Genomic DNA, 20,232 nt, shown 5'->3' with positions numbered 1-20,232 from the left:
TTTCGTAGGTGTACTCATTTACGTAGGTGTACTTGCAGTATTACTCCGTACAGTCCAATATTCTCTCTAGCCACTCACTCTGCGGCGATTTCAATTCCCTTCCGCATGAGCGAAAGGGTACATGTACATGTAATTACATCAGTTCGTACTTGTTAGCCCTGTGCTCACATGTATGTATACTTCGTATTCCTGTACTTAAGTACGGAGTATAAGAAAAAATTAAAGTACTGTAATACTTTGTACTTGTACTCCGTACTGTACTGTACTTATGTAAGCAGTCCTGGAGACTCGTCCAATGGAATGCCAGTGCGTCGAGTGACGAATCGGAAGCGTGCTAAAGCAAACCGATGCAACAGCTACCCCGACCGTGCCACGCGCCTTGCGCACTGTCTTCCTCGGCGTTCATTTCGCCCTAGATCCTCCGTGTCCGTCACAATCCGCACTGCCCCGCAGAATCAGCTCATGACCGCTTAGTCATCCTCCATCGGATGATTCTTTGCTTTCAGACACCTTTGCAGCCCAAGGCGGAAAAAAGCCCAGCTGAGATCGCAACCGCACGACTCCCCTTTCCGCCTCGTCCATCTCGAGCCTCCATCGATCCCGCGCACAATGCCGTCCGTCTCTCTCCTCCGCATCGCCGCTCGCGGCTCGGCGAGCTTTTCCCGCGCCGCCTCCGCCCCCGTGCGGTCCCTGATGGTCCGACCCGCCGCCCTCGCCGCCGTGCGGTCAGCAAACTTCAGCACCTCGGTCCCCCGACGATCCGCCGGCGAGCATGCCGAGGAGACCTTTGAGGAGTTCTCTGCCAGGTGAGACCTCGATGCCTCTCTCCATCGTCCTCCAATTGCCCGGCGTTTGCGTCTCAATTGCTCCGAACCGACGGCCATGTGCCTCGCGTCAAGGGCAGACGACACGCCCCTTTCCTCACCCTTTCCCTCGACCGTTCGTGCGCATGGAAGCACGGCCGTCGGGGATTCTCCGCCAGTTGATGCTGTGGTTGCTAATCAGCATTGTGACAGGTTCGAGAAGGAGTTTGACGGCGTTCAGGACGTCTTCGAGCTCCAGGTATGCCTCGCCCTCGCCCATGATGCCTCGGCTGTGTCGAGCTGACCAACCCCAGCGCAACCTGAACAACGCTTTCGCCTACGATCTTGTCCCCTCCACCACCGTCGTCGCTGCAGCCCTCAAGGCCGCGAGGCGGGTCAATGACTTTGCCACCGCCGTCCGCATTTTTGAGGGTACATTCCTCCCCCCCTGCGCCCCGTCCCCCTCGGTCATGATGCCGGAGCCGGGCACGGGCAAGCTTATGCAAAAGGCACCACCGTCGCTGACGCCGCTGCAGGTATCAAAGCCAAGGTCGAGAACAAGGGCCAGTACGAACAATATCTCGAGGAGCTGAAGCCTCTGCGGGAAGAGCTCGGCGTTCCTCTGAAGGAGGACCTGTACCCCGAGGGGAAGTAATCCAACCGAGGCGAGGGACGCGCCGGGGGGCTCGACGGTAACCCCGCTGTGATGAAATACTGTACATGTTGCCCGCCAGGGTTCAGCGAAGGAGGGCATAGACCGGAGGGGTTCGATGCGACTTTGTTCAATGCGATGGTGTTGCCATGCCCGAATCACATGCACGCACGCGCTTCTGGCTGCGTTCATGGTCATGTCACCTCTTGCCCATCTCCCATCTCTCTGTCCCTTGGAGACGCGAGGTCCAACAATCCTTTTCACTGTAGTTGCGACCGTGAGAGGAATCACTCCGCCCTCGGCGCCATCTCGTTGCCAGCCAATGTCATGTCCGTCTCCTACTTCCTGGTTATCGGTACTACACACTGATCAATTTCGAAAGGGGAAAAGGAGAAGAAGAAAACACTGTCAACTGGCCCTGCCATAAAGACCAGGTCGCCCAGAAACCGTATGCTACTGGTCGATGATTCGTGTACCTTGGCGCTGCTCATACGCCGCAAGCCAACTGAACAAAAGTCGAAAATACTCGCCGCCGACTCCGTCCATACTACAAACGCCAACCCGTATTACCTCCTCTGGCATCGGGAAATCAACGACGCGGATGCTTGCTACCCACGAAGGTGATTCCACCGCCCGTTGCTCTGCTGTTGCTGCACGCTCAAATACTGCGTCCCCGGACCATCTTGGCCCGTCATCGGCGCCGGGCTCGTCCCTCTGCTAGCGGAACCGCCGTAGGCACGGCCGGATCGGGGGCTCATCATGCTCGTGCGCGGGCTACGCGGCACGCTGCTCTGGCGAGTCTCCCTCCGGCCGTTTCGGAGCTGGCGCAAGTCCTCGCGCACACGGTCCAGCTCTGCCTCTCGGTCCCCGATCAACTGCTTCATCTGGCGGATCTGCGCCAACAGCTGGCCGCTCTCGTTCTCGGCCTGGATCTGGTGCACCCGCACGAGGTTGTCCGAAGATTTCTTCTCGAGATCCTCCAACGTTTGCCTGAGCTCGTTGTTCTCCGCTCTCGTCGTCGTGGCCGAGGTGGACGCCTCCTGGTACATGCTTCGCGAATACGACGCCTCGTTCTGCGCGTTCTCCAGCCGCTTCTGAAGCATCTGGACCTTGTCCTCTGCCGCCCTGAGGAGCTGCTCCGATTTGGCAAGCGGTGTTTCCTCGGCCGAGCCGCTCGCGTCCGCCGTCAACCGGACAACGGTAGCCTCGAGCTCGGCAATCCTCCCGTCGGCTCTCTCCTTGTCCCGCTGCCCATGGCCCTTGGCGGATTCGAGCATGCCCTGCAATTTTTTGCAGTCCGATTCGAAATGCGACCGGTCTTCGAGAGCTTGGCGGTGAGCCTTGTAGATCTTTTCCGTGCTTCCTTCGTATTCCTTGATGCGTGTCTCTTGTGCGGCAATGACCGCTTTGTATTCCGCCTCGGCATCCTTGGCCGCCAGCTGGCGTTCTAGTTCGGCAAGCTGGGACAGTTAGTCGCTGCCCCATGACGGAGGAAGATGAACTTGCCTTTTCCGTCAAGGCTTGCAACATGACCACGGGAACCTTGGTTCGGGCCTGCATCGGGTTCTCCGCAGATTCTTGTGGCATGAACCTCTGCAGCATCTCTTGGATGTCATCGCTCAAGGGAGGCTCGTTCGTCTCGACCGTAGACTCCTGTATCTGAAGCAGCCGGATCTTCTTAGCATCTTCGTCTTGAACGTCGTCCTGCTGCGGAAAGTCAGCATCGGAATGAAACACGCCGGCATATCCATGGCTCACCAGTTTTCGTTTGCGGCCTTTATCGACGTCGGGCGAGGCCGCAATCGTCATATGGGGCCGCGTCTGAGAACCGTCGTAAACATCGAGAACCTCGTCCGGAACAGCAACCGGCTTCCACGCGACATCTTCGACTTCCCCATTGATATACTCAGCAAAGCAGCGGGCAACCTCGTGTGGCTCGAGGTATCCGCGGTCCGGGTCGCTCATCAACTTGCGAGCATGCACGATTCCGGCCAAGAGCGCGTTTTTTCGCTCTAAACGACCGAGGTCGGCAGGCACGGAGAGATCGATGTGCTCGATGGAATGTATGGTCGCAAGGATGAGAACGAGCGGGCGGCCGACGCGCCTACCTTCCGGCGCGAGGCTGGGGCCCGGACTATAGGTACGATCATCGTCGCTATAGATGCTACGGGCGCGCGAGCTGGCGAATGAGTGGTCAAATCCAATGACAACATCGGCGTCGAATGCGCCGACATCGACGTCAGGCAGGATGAGCCTGACCGAAGCGACCGAGTTGGTGAAGCTGCTCTTTGATTTGCCAACAGCATCGCAAACACAGTCCACCTCGAGCGCCTCCGTCAAGGTGTATATGAGGCGGAGTAGCTCGACTGAGCGGGCGACAATCAACATCTTGGTGTTCCTTTTTATGCTCTGCAGCAGCTCGTACAGAAAGTTGAACTTTGGGTTCGCATCACACGAGTACTTGGCCATTTGCATAGGGGGTAACGCCTCCAAGGACGTGGCGACGACGTGCTGGGGATAGTCGCAAATGTTGTGAAGTCGACTGAACAGGTGATCAATCTTCTTCACGAGGGCTTCATCCGGTGCGAGGGACACTTTGCTGTTGAAAATTCGCCCAAATTCCGTCACCGCCCGCTTGTCCCCCAGAAGGGTTTCGTCGTAGAGGGGCCGAAGGCTTGCTTGGAAGGGAAGCGTGACGACGTGCTCCAGCTCGGCAGGGCCTGACGCACTACGGACTGAAGCCTCACTCGGCGCTCTCGCGGCATGGGGTTGAGCCATCGATACGGGGCCGGCGGAAGCTCCGGGAAAGCCGGATAAGATGAGGTCATGATGTAGCGGAGACTGTAGCAGGATGAGGGGTCCCTTTCTCTGCCCATCCTGGTGCGTGATATCTGCCGGTGAGACGGTTGGTTGCTCTGCCGGTGAGACGGTTAGTTGCTCAGCATGGCGAGGCTCGATGGATATCCGCGATTCCGGCGGAGCGACATTGGACGGCGCAAAAGCGTCGTCGACGATGCGTTGCAATGCTTCAGCGGCCGACGGCGGGGATGCAGTTGGAGCCATCGACATCGAGGCGGCGGCACCATCAAAAAGGCCATGCCCTTCTACTTGAGACGGAGGGGAGTCCGGTCCGGGCAGCGTCGGACCCAGGTTCAGCAGCTGGCTCAGCTCATCAGACGCCGATATTTGCGGCTCGGACGGGGCCGCGTCGGCAGAATGGCTCTCCATCATCAAAATGTCCCTGAGGGGGTCAAAGTCGTGCCGACGTACAATCTGGGCGTCTGGCGGCTCAGCTTCGACTCTCGAGAGCAGAATACTATCGGCAAAAGGATCGGTAGGGGTGGCTCTGATCTCGCTAGGGCTTGTGTGATTCGATGCTCGGCTCTCGGATGCCGACTCGGGGATGCTCGAGACCCTACCGGTCGGTGGTTGTGTCTGAAATATCGGCTCGTTCGACGACGCAGGCGCGGATGGCTGATCGATCTGGCCTGGCGAGCGTATCGTATCCGAGTCTGATGCGGTGGCCGTCGTCAGATTCCGACCCTCGACACGCAGAGATTCCGAATCAGCCGCAGGTTGTCGGGACGGGATGTCTGCTACGACTTGGCGGCTTTGGCTCTCGTCGCTCCCGCCAACGAGAGCTTCCTGGCTGCAGGCGAGAGGTTGCGACGAAGTCGGCGATGGGCCTGAATTGGACCAGCTCTGGCCCGAAGGTTCCTGCGAATCAGGAATGGTACGTCGGCTGATCTGGGAGGAAAACGTAACAATGTCGTCTTGTGCCTCCTGCTCGGCCACGGACAGGGACGAGAGGTGGCTGCTCTGCGTGCTCGCGGCGCCGAGGCACTCGGTCTCGTCGATGGGTGACTCCTCGTCGTCCAAGGGTATCTTCAAGCAGGAATCCGTTCCGACGTCGAGCGGAAGGCTTTGGTTCCCGATGACGGGTGTGGCGACAGGGTCGACGGATGGGAGCGAGGCGATGGACGGCACGGGCTCTTCGGAGGAGGCGTCGCTGCGTCGCAACCTGGCGACCTTGCGGGGACGATCGTTGAGGTCTTCGCTACCTGGGGATCTCGACAGGATGGGGGGTCCGGCATCCGCTGTCGGGGTAGGACTTTGGTTCAAGAGACGACGTGGCCCGTTCTGCCAGCATCCGTCGAGCAAGGCTGGCTGACCGTCACCCTCCGGGGCGCCTCGTCTTGCCGTCGATGCCTTTTCTCTCTCCCACTCCTCTCTGGCTTCGTCGGTGACTTCACGACTCTGCAACCCGAGGGGTCGGGGTCAGCCTGCAGTCGCACGCAAACGGACGCTGCTTCCCAGCACGGGCAGGCGGACGCACCCAGGTGGGATCGTAAGCATCACCGGTATTGGGGTTGTCGTCCCAATCGACGAGGTACTCTACGCCTCCCTCGACCGGCCTCTCGTCAAGGATACCCCGGATGGAGAACCAACCGTCGTCTTGGGCGGCTTTTGGCTTTCGAGAACGAGACTTGACCTGTGTCCACCGGCGTCGCGGCCTGGGCATGCTCTGCTCGACCATCAGTCAGTGTCCGGCCGAGGCGAGCTGATGCGAGGCAAAATCCAGCCGACGACAGGTCATCAGGAGGTGGGACGAGGGGAGGGGGAAGGGGGGGGGGGGGTGCGGGTGATGGGCGTACCTTGTCGGCTGCCGTTGACGTGGATGTACGTCAAGCCAAGGACGGGGGGGAACCGTGACGATGAGCTGGGCTTCCCCACCCTGCTTCGTGGCGGGTTTCTACGTATTGGTTAGTATGCCCACCTCGTCAGCAGGCAAATCACGTGTGTCTGCGTTGGCGTGGTTGCGTCGGCCAGCCTCGTCGGATGATGAAAATGAACGACTGAGCGACGGCAAAGGGCGAAATTTGATGGCAAAACAGAGGACGAACGAAGCGGAGGCGACAGGCTTTCTCCGATGCACGTTGAGTAAGGGAAGGGAAGCAAAGATGGCCAGAAGGTGTGAGGAGAAGACGAGGTGAGAGTGACAAGCTGGACGGCACAGGCTTGCAGCATTACACTCTTGACGTTGAACGGACCCGATTTCGTCAGCCGCACGCTCTTGGCGCACAAATGCGTTTTCAGGTAAAACTTGCTCCGTTTGTCCTCGGCTGAGAATAATTTTTGCCTCTGCAAACTGAAATTGATGCAAGTCAGGAACAGTGGAGGATACCACTCGATGTTTTGTGCAGAAAGCGAACCCTGCCATGCAAGCACAGTACGGAGTGCCAGTAGGGAAGTACTTGCATGTACTGTACTTGTACTGTACTTGCTGCATGTCGGTGAACTTGCACATGCAAGTACTTGATAGTATGCAAGTGCTTGGTAGCATGCAAGTACTATAACATGTACGGAGGACAAGTACGGAGTATTACTCGGTGCAAGCACTGCAGGGTCATGAATCTACAGCAAGTACTCCGTAATACAACAGAGTATAACGGAGTACTTACGGAGTACTTACAGTGCAGTACTCGGCACATGTCCAAGTACAAGATACCTGTAGCGGGGGGGAAACCATGTACTTACCAGCCGGCCATAAGTACAATCCAGTACTTACTAGTAGTACCTTGCCTTGCACTGCAAAGGTACCACGCAGAGGGACTGATGGGCGTCATTTGGAGAAATCAAACGCTACCCGGCACCTACTTCCAGGAGCATATTCATGGCAACGGCACATGGAGAATCCATCATCAATTACGTTGCAACTGTACCGTACTTTCGGCACATGAAATGGGAAATAATCTGTTTGCTGTCGCAACATGACGCCTTGCGCGAGGCGAATGCCCGCCCACCTGCTCCAAGCAGTCGTACCTAAAATATGTGTTGTGCATATTCCTTACCAGCGACTTTCGTTTGCTCACTATGCCTGTATACTGTACAGTAGAGGTGCTGCTGTGCGCAAGTACAGCGCCTGGCCACCTGGAACTCTGGCGTATGCGTGCGCTAAACAGGTACCGATCCCCTCTGGAAGCGACCCGATTCCCTACTAGGTATTGCCCCGGGGCCGTGAATACATGCCCTGTAATTTTAGCGCTGCTCTTCCGTTCACACACAGTGTTCTTTGCGCGTCACGTCCCACATACTTTCTACGCCTCAGCACGACGCCATGTGCTCAAGCTGCTGGAGATAGCATCGCCACGCACGCATCATGACCGCAAACTTCCCCATCCACCCCATCGCACGCTTTGGGGGCGCCAGTCAGCCCGTGAAAAGACCAAAGGTGAGCAGAGCAGCTTGGACAGGCCGTCGTTGATTCCGGTACCGCTCTCTGACCCCGCCTGGCCTGGCAGGAGTTTGCCTGCTTCTCGTACGACGAGAACCATGAGTTCCGCCTCGATGATTCGTCCATGAAGTGGTACTACACCCCTCGGATGGGCACCGACCTGTCCAAGGGCTTCGGCGCCTTTCAGAAGCACGACGACTCCAAGGATGAGCATCTGGACAGCCTGCTCAAGGCCATCATGGCCCACGAGCAGGAAACGGGCAAGAAGATTGACGCCAACCTCGTCACCTGGAGAGGCATGATGTCCAAGGTTGCTTCCGTCCACCCCATCCGTGCATCGGATCCTTTCTCATTCCTTTCAGATCATGGCCACTCCGTTTGAACAATACGACGGGTACTGGCGGCTTCAGTCTCTCTGCAACCTCGTCTAACGTGTGGCAGATTCGAGATGAACGCGACCCTCTATCAGGTATGGCCAGCGAGACCGCCGCATCCGGAGCCGGAGTGATGACTGACGGTTGGAGACAGGACTGCCTGTAAGGGACTGTTCCCCTGCCCCGCCGGCAGCTGCGCTGATGGACGATAGCTTCGTCGAGGAAAACCACGAGCACAAGATGGCCGGCCAAAGGCAAGAGGGCCAACGAGGGGGGAGACGGGGTGGACATGCACCCGAAGTCATGCAGTTCTGGGGTACTCTCTGCTGCCACCTCCCCTTCTTCGAGGAAACGCTGACGTGTCACCCGCGACGCAGGATACAAGTTTGAGACTCTGTCTACCCTGCCGGCGACGTGGGACGAGACGTCGAGGGACTACATCGAGAACCGGGAGAACCATGTCGTCAACAACAAGGAGCAGTACTGCTCCGTCGTCCGCACAGGCATCGGCAACACGGTCCTCTGCCTCGGCGGCGAAGTCGACGCAAGTAAGTCGCCGCTACCGCGCGTCCCCTCCCGCCCCCTCCCGCGACCGCATCGCCGACACGCCCGTGCCCACGACGCCTCTACTCCCCGTGCTCACAGGTGCAGTCTGGGACAGCAAGCCGGCACGGACCGGCGATCCCATCAACTGGGTCGAGCTCAAGACCTCGGCCGAGATCCGCAACGCCCACGATCATGACGTCTTTGGTCGCAAGCTCATGAAATACTGGATCCAGTCCTTTCTGCTCGGCGTCCCCAAAATCATCGTCGGTTTCCGCACCCGCGACGGCATTCTCGTCGACGTCAACGAGATGGAAACGCACCGCATCCCGGAAATGGTCATGTCGCACCCCAACCCGCAATGGAACGCCGATCTGTGCGTCAATTTCGCCGCCAACTTCCTAGACTGTGAGTGCACTTCATCTCTGACGATGCTTGAGAGAGAGCGGTGATTCATTTCTTGAACCAGGGCTCCGCAGGAACATCAACGACGAGGGCGTCTGGCGGATCAGCAGGCGCCCGCATTCGCCCGTCATCGAGGTGTACAGGGCAGAGCAGACCGGCCATGGACGCATCCTGACGGACGAGTTTAAGAATTGGAGAATCAAACTCGCCCTCGGGCCGGACGAGGAGGACGCCTGAGAGCAAGCACGGGCGGCGCGAGTTGGGAGACTCCGAAGCCCCTCGAGAAGCGGATCTATATCGACTGGACATGATATCCTTGATTGAATACACGCGACAGCGTTTCCACCGCCACGACGAACACGGCCCGACGTGGTCCGACGAAATTCCCTGTATTTCGCACTTGGATGGTGCACTACCTACATTGATCTACATGGTGACAAAAACATGCCTTCCCAAACGCCGTGTGTTGATGTGGGCAAGGAGCCGAAACGCGATACATCTGCCGTCGAGATTGCAAGCATGACGTTGCACCATCTCGCAACCTCCAAGCCGACGCGGCTGAATAGCAAATGCGCAAGTCCGAAAATGTTGCCACGCTTTGCCTCCCATGTCGGCCTGGAAGACCATGCTCGCTCTGAAAACAAGATCGAACGGTCCATCCATGGTATTCCTCGCAGAAAAAGAGCAAAACGGAAAATCTAGGCATCGCAAAGGCGATGCCAAACCTCAACGCTCGGTGCCCCGCGGGCCTCGCGTCCGTGGCTCGCGACAGCCCATGCCCGTTAGACGGCGGGCCATCGTATTCGGAGGTTGTCCGACCAGCGCTGGTAGAGGACGTCGGACAGCTGCCTGCAGTGCTCCATGCCCGCGCGCGGCTCGCGGCCGGGGTACTTTTCCTCCAGGGGAGTCTGCCTGTCCTTGTCGTACTCCTTCTCGCCGAGCTTCGTTGCCGGGGAGTCGACCTGTCGTCGACGGTGGCTCTTGAGGTGAGGGTTGTTGGAGCTCAGGACGAGCTTCGCCTGGTTGGCGGCAGAGGGGGTGGAGCCCTTGACGATGACGGTGCCCTGCGGCGTGCCGTCGTCCTGCACCTTCTGGAGGGGTTGCCGCAGCAGGGCGGCGTTGAGCTTGTTGTCCTGCGACATGCCGACGACGAGATTGCTCATTAGGTGGTAGGCTCCTTCCGGGTCGACGGCGTCAAGGGCGGCGAAGGCGTCGGACAGCTTGCCCAAGGCCTCTCGCTTGTGCATCGACGAGGTCTGGGCATGCAGCTCGGCCATGATGGGCTCTATCGCCTTGGTGTACAGTCGGCGGCCGAGGACGGCCTCCTTCCCGTACGGCTCGACGGGCGAGGCCATGGGAGGCGGAATGTTCTCGTCGCAGAAGACGTCGTCGCCCGACGGCCTGGGCCCGCCAGGCTGACCAGACGTCGAGCTGTCCGACGGCACCCTGCGGAACAGTCGCATGGTCGAACCCGAGTTTCCAAACGACATGTCCGGCTGGAGAGGCTTCTTAGTGCTCGCCGACGAGCGCGGGGAACCGTTGGAGAGGATGGACGAGGTTCGCGCGACGGACGAGGTCCGACGGACCGTCGACTTTCGCACCGTGCCCGTGGCCGGCGACGAGAGGCCGAGGGGACCCTCGCTGAGGTCGAGCTTGCGCAGGCCGTCCTCGGCGGCGACCATCGGCGACGGTTTCCGGTGCTTCACGCTCGGCTTCCTCGGAGGCGCGACCGACTTGGCGGCGGGCACGACCGACTTGACCGTGTCGAAGACCCAGCCTTCCTCCTGGTCTCGGGGCGTGATGGTTTGGAGAGTCTCCTGGTAGTAGATGGTGTGCCGGTGGCGGTCCTGGCTCGCGTCCCACATCCGGCGGCGGGCGATGAGCTCCTGCAGGGCTTCGATCTTGCCGGCGGAGCGGATGAAGCGGTGCTTGAGCAGATCGCCGGCGGAGGGACGGCGCTCGGGGTCCTTGGTGAGACACTGGGCGACAAAGTCCTTGAAGTCTCGGCTGAAGTTGCCCTCGAGCCTCGGGGGAGAGTTTTTGGGGATGTGGAAGAGCACCTTCATGGGGTGTATGTGGCAGAGCGGGGGTTCGCCGTTGGCCATCTCCATGGCGGTGATGCCGAGCGACCAGATGTCGGCCTTGAAGCTGTAGCCGTCCTGCTGGATGACCTCGGGGGCCATCCAGAAAGGCGTGCCGACAAACGTGTTCCGCTGCGACTTGATGTTGGTCAGCTGGGCGGCGACGCCAAAGTCGGCGAGCTTGACGCGGCCCGTCTCGGAGAGCAGGACGTTGGCGGCCTTGATGTCGCGGTGAATCTTGCCCTCGCCGTGCAGGTAGCGGATGCCGAGCAGCAGCTCGCGGCAGACGATGGCAATCTGGGACTCGCCAAAGTTGGCCGGTTTCAACTGGGCGCCGGGTCAGAACGGACGGACGGACGATGGTCGGGGCCGAGGGGGAGAGGAGGGAATGTGCGGATGGCGTACCAGGTCCAGACAGGAGCCTCCGCCGAGGTACTCCATGACGATCCATAGCTTGTGCCCTCGGAGGAAGGATGCCTTGTACTGCGTGACGAAGGGGCTCGCGCAGGTGCTCAAGACGGCGATCTCGGCCTGGATCTCTTCGATATCATCTTCGCTCGATTCGAGATCGATCTGCGGGGCGGGTCCATGTCAGATGTTGGAAGGAAAAAAAATTCACGACGCTGGCGGGCGACGAGAGAAGACGGAGGAGGAGACGGAGGAGGAGACGGAGGAGCAACAGGACGTACGTGCTTGATGGCAACCGTTTCGCCCGTGGCCTTTTCTATGCCCTTGAAAACGACGCCGAAACTTCCGCCTGCGCAGCGTTAGCATCATGGCCAGGATTGTGACGATATCGTCGGGAGTCGAGGAGACGTACGGCCAAGCTCCTCGAGGACCTGATAATGCTCGGCAACACCGTCGGCAGCCATCTTGGCTCGACGATCGTGGACTGGCTGGCTCGCAGGAGATGGAACGTCGACGTCGACGTCGAGGGATGCTGAAAGTTTTGCAGCCTCTCGTGTGTCTCGAGCGCCTCCGTCTGGGGCGGGTCAATTGGCACAGAGACTGATGGAGATGTTGAATGCAGGGCGGCTCGGTGGAGGTAAATTATCTGGGCCGCCGAGCCGTCACCCAGCGCCGCCCAGGCCCGTCGGTTGCTGGTTTAATGAGCTGACCGTTGTCTGGGACAGCAGAGCAGAGACGGCCGGGTAGTGAGGCCGGCGGGTAGGAAGAGCTAGGGGTGATGGGGTGATGGGGGAGGGGGAGGGGGGGGGGGCTCGGACCCTGCTTTGTTTACTCGTATATGTGCGGGTGCAGGACGCAGCAACGGACGCAATGCTATCCGCACCTGGTCGTCAGTGGGGGCTCGTCGATGGGCGAGGCTGATGCGGCGAGCAGGGCGCAAACGTCGTTTGTGAATCTCCGTCGTCGTCCTTGCATCGTGACATGGCCCGGCTGCGATGGTGTTGAGGAGGAGGGAATCGAGGGGGAGAGAGGCGAAGAATGGCGGGACGACAGGCTACAAGTAACGGCCAGACCTGTGACCACTGCCTCTGACCGGCACAGCTAGCTGCATGCCTCCCGCTGCTGGGCCGCCGCTCACGGGGCCGCTGGACGGCACTGGCACAGCGATGGCACAGCGGTGGCACAGCGCTGGACCTTGCCGCGAGAGCGGGTGGGTGTAGGGGTGGATGTGGGTAGCGGGCGCTGGAACGGGTGCGATGCAATGGGTGGGCGCTAGCGAGCGGTCGCCATGGTGGCCCATGCTAGCGCAAGGCCGGGGAGGGAACCAGGATAGGTAGAGTACATGTACAACTACAGTACTTGGTGTACTTGGTGTACTTACTTGCAGTACTTGGAGTACTTACTTGGAGTACTTGGAGTACTTACTTGGAGTACTTACTTGCAGTACTTGCAGTACTTACTTGGAGTACTTGCGGTACTTACTTGCAGTACTTGCAGTACTTACTTACAGTACTCACAGTACTTACAGTCCAAGTACATGTACAGTGGTGCATGACGGTGATGACGTGCTTTGTACTGGTACTGCAAGTACTTGGGCAGTACGGAGCAATGTGCATGTACATGTACTTGCGCACTAATGGTTGGAAACCCAGCTGGTTCTGTTGATCTACAGCGTCCGTCACCAGCGTCCCTTTTCCACCGCCTATTCTATTCTCAGGGAGGTGCGCAGTCAGGCACGTACAGACAAACGGAGCACAGAGGACGATGCATCCATGCTCCGTACACTCTGTATTATTCGTCCTCCGTACGGCGTCGACCCATCCATCTGCTCGGTACTGGTGCGGCATGTGCAAGACACGAAGCCCCGTGTTGCTTCTTCGTCGCTCCAGCCGCTGGCTGGTCGCTGGGAGGAGCGCCAGGGGGTGGCCGCTAGCGTGCTGTCCGGCGGGTCACGGCGCCTGTCAAACGGCTAGCCCAGGTGCCTGGTGAGCACACGGACTGGTGCTTGGGGGGCTTTAGGGCCCCTTCGACGGTGGGTTGGGGGGGTGAGCGGCCTCCGTCGTCGTGGCAACAGATCGGATGCCCCTCTGTTGTTTGGGCCTCAGGCCCCTGCTCGCAACGTCGGGTCCCTCCCTGCCTACGTAGCATCGAGGCTACGACCGACTTGTGATGCCACGCTCAGCACATCCCCCTGGTTGACGTCGGATTTCGGTGGCCCGCCCCCGTCCATCCCCGACTCTGCAAGGCTCCCACGCTTCGAGGCTCCAGCGCGGCTGTCGAGAGACCGATCGAGCCAAGGGCAATCGGTGTTGTCACCATCCATCAGGCTGCGTCGTCGTCGGAGACAATTGCACCCTTTGCGTCGATCCATGCCCCCAAGGCTCGATACGTCGTCGTTGATTCTCGCCGTCTCTGCCTCCTTCATCGGCAAGCGACCGCAGCCTCGTCCATCCGTCTCCCGTCGTCCATGACAGTTTGAACGTCGACGAATCGACGACCAGGGACTCGAAAGCCCACTCGCCTCCGCACGCACGCACGCACGCACCTGTGCTCGATGATACAACAACACTTCCGGGCCCTGCACTCGCACAAGCATACATATACTTGTACGCATACGCATACGTGTACGCATACGCATTGACGCTTCCTCGTGGCCACACCGCCGCTTCCTCGCCGCGACCTTGGCGTCAAACGCAAAGTCACCTCCTCTCCCCCTCGCCGCCGCCTTCGCTTTGTTTGCCTAGGCGAGATTCCACCAGCTCGCCCTCGCGCCCTTTGCAGGTGCCGCCCGAGCATCGCAGCGGCAGCCCAGGCCCTTTGTCGTCATGGTGCCGCCGCCGCCGCCGCCGCTCCCCACGCGCTTCCCGTGCTGGTGCAGAGCCGTCTATTCCTGGGGAGGAGAGGTAACCAACGCACCCTGGCCGTCCTTGTCCGCGGTCGTCGACGGCAGGCTGACCGCATCTTTCCAGTCCAAACGCGATCTCGGCTTCATCGAGGGCGACCTCATCGAGTGCCTCAACGCCGGTGACGGCTCGTGGTGGGTTGGCCGCCTATATCGAGACCGCAGAACCGTCGGCTCCTTTCCCTCCAACTTTGTCGAGCTCCTCCCCGACGATTTTCGTCCGACGACGCGCTCGGTGAGCCCCTTGCCCGGCACCGACACGCCGAGCCCCAAGAATGTGCCGGTAAAGTCAAAGACGTTTCGCAGGCCCTTCGAGGCATACGCAAAGGCCCCTCACTACACGAGCGCGAAGCAGCCGGAGACGTTTCGGGACCCGCCAGCCCAGGCGGCGCGATCCAGAGAGCCTTCGGCCAACCCTCCCTCTCCCTCCAAAGGTGGCCAGGAGGAGGCGCAGCATGTTCCGTCGCCCTCGCCGCGGCATGGCTACGGCTCGAGAGAAGCATCGCCAGCGTCACCGATGAGTCGCGCGCCGAGTCGCGGGCCCCCCCCTAGAGGGCACTCACCTCCGCCGCCGCCGCCGCCGCCGCATCGGCACCTCGCCCGAGCTCCCTCGCAGGACATGGACGCAAGCTCGCACGATCTGGGGCGCCACAACTCTACCGCATCGTACATCCCGTACCGTCCGGGATCGGAGCTGTCCTTTCACGACGCGCACGACCCGTCACCGCGGCGGGCGTCGACCGACCGTCGCATGACGCCTTCGCCGCTACGCGAAGCCATGGATGGCGTCATGGAGCAGCTCGGCCAGCTGGATGGCATCGGAGGACCCTACGACGCCCGCCCGCCCTCGCCGCCGCTCAACCCCTGGGCGCCCGAGTCGTTCGGCATGGAGTCGCCCGTGTCGCCGCGGTCGAGGCGCAGGGGACCCGATCGCGCGAGACCGCTGACGGCCATGGGTGTCGCGCAGCACGACGAGGGGTACGAGACCTGGAGCGGCGGCTCGTCCCATGGCGCCTCCTACCAGCATGGCCAGCGCGGCCAGCACGACGGCGGCAGGGAAACCCCTCAGCTCAGCACCTACGTGGAGCGGATGGAGAAGCAGTTTCGCAAGATGCACCAGCACAGCGTGAGCATGCCCGCCGGCGACTTGGACGACATGCCGCCGCCGCCGCCGCCGCCCAAGGAGTCGCCGTACGGTCGGCCGAAGACGTCGTCGGGCGAGTCGGATCACAGGCTGAGGAGCCACAAGTCGGCCTTTGAGATCGGCCACGGCGTCAGCAGAACCTACACGACCAAGACGACGGCGACGAACTCGTCGTCCGGGAACCAGAGCCACGTGAGCTCCTCGACGCAGAGCAGCGGCAGGACGCTCTGGAGCGGCCAATCCGCAGGCGGCTTCAGCTCGACGAGCGCCGGCAGCTTGGCCCGCACCCATCACCGGGCGCAGAGCGCCCTCGGCCTGCGCGAGGCCGATCGCGACCGACCGGAGACGCCCTTCACCGGCGTCACCTACCACAGCAGCCACGCGAGCAATGCGAGCGCCGCCCGGCCCGCGTCCCAAGCAGGCTTCCCCGAGGACCTAAACGTGGGGCTCGGCGGCCTCGTGCAGCCCAAGGCGCCGAAGCGAAACATTTTCAAAAAGATATTCGAGTCGGCCAAGACGGGCGTCGCGAGCAGCCGCAACAGCATCGCCGCCGGCTCCGGCTCCGGCGCCGGCTCCGGCATCTCGTCTCCGAGGTCCTCGCCCTTCAACCGATCGGCCGCGCAGAGCACGACGATGCTGGCCGGCGTGGCCGGCGTCGGCAGCCCTTCGACGGCGACGCGAGATTCGATGCGAGAGATGGGCCTTGCCGGCGGCGTCGACTGGGTGCAGGTTCGACGGGACGTCAACCGGTCCAACTCGCTCAGCAAGATCGAGCGCGGCGAGCGACGGGACCGCTGCCAGATGATGGACCACCCGGCGCTCAACCCCGTCGACGACCTCTACGAAGGCGTCGAAGGGGACGAAGGCGCCGACGGCATGCCCGTCGCGGACCCGCTCGACTACCACGCCATCAACCTGAGCCAGGTCGACAAGAACTCGCGCTTCGTCAGCGAGCCTCCGCCGATGACGACGGCCATCACGCTGGCCACGTCGTACCTCTGCCGACCCTACCGCAGCGACGTCCAGCGGCTCCGGGCCATCTTCACCTGGGTCGCCGAGAAGATTTGCTGGGAGGAGGATTTCGAGGGGGAGATTGACACCCGTCGCGTCATCCAGACGAAGCGCGGCTGCGCCGAAGAGTACGCCGTCCTCGTCATGGAGCTGTGCGCCGCCGCCGGCCTCCAGTGCGAGGTCGTGCGCGGCTATCTCAAGACGCCCGGGGACGTGGCCGACCTCAACATGGTGCCCCGGTCGAACCATTGGTGGAACGCGGTCGTCGTCGACGACGAATGGCGCATCATGGACTGCTGCCTCGCGAGCCCGTCGAACCCGAAGCGCGACCGCTACTCGACGGCGAGCGGCACCACCGCCGACCCTTGGTGGTTCCTCGCCCGCCCGACCGAGGCCTGCTGGACGCACGTGCCGGAGCATCACGACCAGCAGCACATTGTGCCGCCGGTGGCGCACGAGGTCCTGCTCAACCTGCCGTGCACCTGCCCGTCCTTTTTCCGCAACGAGATCGACATGGTCGACTACAACACGTCGGCGACTCGGATCGAGGACCTCGAGATGGTTCACGTCAAGTTCAACGTGCCGGCCGACGTCGAGGTGGCGGCCGTCGTCGAGGCGCGGGCCTACGCGCGGGACGCCGACGGCGACGTGTTCGAGAACGGCGACGTCGTGAGGAAGAGGGCGCTGGCGCAGGCCGAGTGGTTCAACGGCCTGAAGCGCTACACCGTCAAGGCGCTGCTGCCGGGGGACGAGGGCCAGGGCACGCTCAAGGTGTACGCCGGCAAGAGGGGCCTCATGCACAGCATCAAGGACATCCCGCACCCGCTCGCCTTCTCGCTGCCCATCGTCCACACGGGCGAGAACCCCGAGTACGAGTTCGTGACGAGGCACCCGACGCCGCACGCCCAGCGGCACGACATTTACGTCGTCCAGCCGCAGTGCCAGCGTCTCGCCCTCAACAACACCTTCGTCTTCGCCATCCGGCAGCATCCGAGCTCGCTCGTGAGCGGCCCCCACTCGGCCCTGACGCCGGCGTCGAACCCGGGCGCGACGAGCCCGAGCCCGTACGGGCGACCGAGCTCGGCCATGAGCGTGACGGCCTCGAGCGTCAACGGCGGCGCGCCGAGCTCGGCCAGCGGGACCGTGTCGGGGAAGAAGCCGGCGAAGCTGGCCATCCAGACGCCCGGCGGCAAGATCCTCCGCCTCATGAGGAAGGAGGAGCGCCGAGGCTTCGGCGCCGGGAGCCGAGCGCTCATGGTGGACGAGGAGCCGAGCGACGGCGGCACGTGGGAGACCATCATCAAGTGCTCCGAGAGGGGCCTGTGGAGAGGCCTGGTTCTCGCCGACCGCACGGCGCGGTGGTGCGTCTTTGCCGAATGGGTGTGTGTATGATGAGCCGGCGTCGGGTCGTTGCAGCATGGGACGGCGCCGTTTGTTTAGACGACCCGGGATGGCGTTGCGTACTCGTGGTATCAGGGACCATGTCTGCATATGGGCGGCGTTTACAGAAAGGATCCGACGGTTGCCATCTGGCCGGCGCTCGACGGATGGCTATAGGGTCGAAGCGGCCTTTGGGATGCGATTTGCTTGTTCTGTATGTATGTAATCGTACGAGTACATTTGACTGGATATACTGCTGGCTTGGTCGGCGTGGAAATAAAAAACAAAAGTGTTCATTCAACGGATGGAAGTCGACATGATGGTGACAATGAGAACACGTACATTGGACACGTAAATTGGACACGTAACAGTTGTATGAGTACAGCAAGTGCGAACGAGCACTTGTACTCGTTGATGCATTCTGAGTACAGCAAGTGCGAACGAGCACTCGTACTTGCTCGTTGATGCATATCGATATACCTGTGTGATATCTGGTGTGCGGGCTCTAGGGTAGGTAGATGAGTGGACGCATATCTGCAGCCAAGTACTAACGGATAAGGACTACAGAGTATTTATGACTGTACATTTATTACTGTACTTGCATGTACTACTGTGCTGCAAATTTAGCTTCGGTACAGGCAGCACCGTGTGCCGTACTTTGCAATTGTACAATACAAGTACTTGCATGTTCTTCTGTGCTGCAAACTTGGCTTCTGTTCCAACATGCACTTGTAGGTACAGGCAGCACCGTGTGCCGTACTTTGCAACTGTAGAATACAAGTACTTGCATGTACTCCTGTGCTGCAAATTTAGCTTCTGTTCCAACAGGCACTTGAAGGTACAGGCAGCACCGTGTGCCGTACTTTGCAACCGTGCAATACAAGCACTTATATGTACTCCTGTGCTGCAAATTTAGCCACTGTTCCAACAGGCACTTGAAGGTACAGGCAGCACCGTGTGCCGTGCTTTGCAACTGTGCAATACAAGTACTTGCAAGTATTACAGGATCGGATCAACTGGAACGGGAGGCTAGCGTCTGTAAAACACCTGTAGGTTGTACGGAGTACGGATTACAAGTATCAACCAAGTATTTTTGAATGTAGCCGCGCGCATCGGCGTGCATGCCTACGTACTAGGTACTAACTGCAGTACATGCACCAACTGTACTTACAGTGGGAGTGCCCTGTACCGGTACTCAATGCACCCAAGAATACAGTTCTGCTGGTACGGATTACATCTAAGTGTGCAGTACCCCGAGCCTCTAGTACCTGTACCTAGTAAAAAACACATGTACCATCTGTTACGAGCACGGGTACCTAGTAAAAAACACATGTACCATCTGTTACGAGTGCGGGTACCTAGTAAAAGATACATGTACCATCTGTCACGAGTACGGGTATCTAGTAGAAAATACATGCACCATCTGTCACGAGTACGGGTACCTAGTAAAAACTACATGTACCATCTGTCAAGAGTACGGGTACCTAGTACTTACTATGCTTGTACTGGGCATACCTTGATAACTACCCCGTAATACCTCGTACCTAAGTAACTCGCCACTTACATACAAAGTACAGTACATGGACTCCGTACTAGGTACCTACGCAGTATTGCAAGTACTCCGTACAGAGACGCCGTTGCCTTGGTACTGGTGCTCTTACGCAAAAGTACTACAGTGGTGCACTACCATCGATTCTGTACACTCCGTACTCCGTAGGTACCAACGAGCTTGTCCAGCTGTGGGATGGATTGACCACGAGTTCGTGCCCACTGACCACCAGCAACGTCAAGTCCTTCTTCCCACCACTTTGTGACAGGGCCACGACACAACGCAGAAAGGCGGCCGAGGTGACGAGCGACCGCAGCCGACGCTGGAAGAGAACAGAGTCCGTCGCGCCGCGTAGCCTTTGTGCCTTTGTGCGCATGCCGTTTCATTTTCTTCCCGTCCTCGGCGACAGATCGGTGCCGTCCTCTTCGACGTCGACGGCCATCCTCCGCGAAACCTCCCCGAAGCCTTCGACAACCTCCTCGACACCTCCCTCGACACCATCTCCGACACCTCTCTCGACACCATCCCCGACACCTCTCTCGACACCATCCCCGACACTTCTCTCGACACCATCCCCGACACCTCTCTTGACACCATCCCCGAAACCTCTCTCGACATCTCTCTCTACGCTTTCTCGGACGGCGCGCGGGCCATGGAAGCATGACCGAGGCGCCGCCGCGTCCTGCCTTGCCGATCCTCTCGAGCGCCGAGCGCCCCGTCGGATGCCGTGAGCCTCCTCGGGCAA

The 20,232-nt window shown here is 60.3% G+C and overlaps 5 protein-coding genes across 5 annotated transcripts; 3 read left to right on the top strand and 2 right to left on the bottom strand.

Annotated features, from left to right (window-relative positions):
* Positions 1 to 609: 609 nt before the first annotated feature.
* On the top strand, positions 610 to 1,458 carry DCS_05761 (cytochrome c oxidase subunit Va; the record flags this gene model as incomplete). The annotated part of the gene is made up of 4 exons (XM_040803063.1): positions 610 to 806; positions 1,017 to 1,062; positions 1,118 to 1,235; positions 1,340 to 1,458. 4 exons carry the CDS (start codon positions 610 to 612, stop codon positions 1,456 to 1,458), a joined length of 480 nt encoding a protein of 159 aa, XP_040658096.1.
* Positions 1,459 to 2,229: 771 nt separating this feature from the next.
* DCS_05760 (uncharacterized protein) lies at positions 2,230 to 5,977 on the bottom strand (the record flags this gene model as incomplete). The annotated part of the gene is made up of 2 exons (XM_040803062.1): positions 2,230 to 5,712; positions 5,792 to 5,977. 2 exons carry the CDS (start codon positions 5,975 to 5,977, stop codon positions 2,230 to 2,232), a joined length of 3,669 nt encoding a protein of 1,222 aa, XP_040658095.1.
* Positions 5,978 to 7,615: 1,638 nt separating this feature from the next.
* Positions 7,616 to 9,249, top strand: DCS_05759 (Dhp1-interacting protein Din1; the record flags this gene model as incomplete). The annotated part of the gene is made up of 7 exons (XM_040803061.1): positions 7,616 to 7,687; positions 7,758 to 8,066; positions 8,132 to 8,159; positions 8,219 to 8,380; positions 8,442 to 8,612; positions 8,710 to 9,015; positions 9,077 to 9,249. 7 exons carry the CDS (start codon positions 7,616 to 7,618, stop codon positions 9,247 to 9,249), a joined length of 1,221 nt encoding a protein of 406 aa, XP_040658094.1.
* A 545-nt stretch (positions 9,250 to 9,794) lies between these two features.
* DCS_05758 (Mst3-like protein kinase) lies at positions 9,795 to 11,965 on the bottom strand (the record flags this gene model as incomplete). Its single annotated transcript, XM_040803060.1, has 4 exons — positions 9,795 to 11,420; positions 11,499 to 11,666; positions 11,783 to 11,850; positions 11,914 to 11,965. 4 exons carry the CDS (start codon positions 11,963 to 11,965, stop codon positions 9,795 to 9,797), a joined length of 1,914 nt encoding a protein of 637 aa, XP_040658093.1.
* Positions 11,966 to 14,326: 2,361 nt separating this feature from the next.
* On the top strand, positions 14,327 to 20,151 carry DCS_05757 (Src -like protein; the record flags this gene model as incomplete). The annotated part of the gene is made up of 4 exons (XM_040803059.1): positions 14,327 to 17,938; positions 19,112 to 19,162; positions 19,535 to 19,855; positions 19,897 to 20,151. 4 exons carry the CDS (start codon positions 14,327 to 14,329, stop codon positions 20,149 to 20,151), a joined length of 4,239 nt encoding a protein of 1,412 aa, XP_040658092.1.
* Positions 20,152 to 20,232: the final 81 nt, after the last annotated feature.

This window comes from Drechmeria coniospora, chromosome 02 (genome assembly GCF_001625195.1).
Source record: "Drechmeria coniospora strain ARSEF 6962 chromosome 02, whole genome shotgun sequence".
Classification (NCBI taxonomy): Eukaryota; Fungi; Ascomycota; class Sordariomycetes; order Hypocreales; family Ophiocordycipitaceae; genus Drechmeria; species Drechmeria coniospora.
The sequence above is the reverse complement of the archived record's forward strand: the minus strand, read 5'-3'. Positions and strand labels throughout refer to the sequence as shown.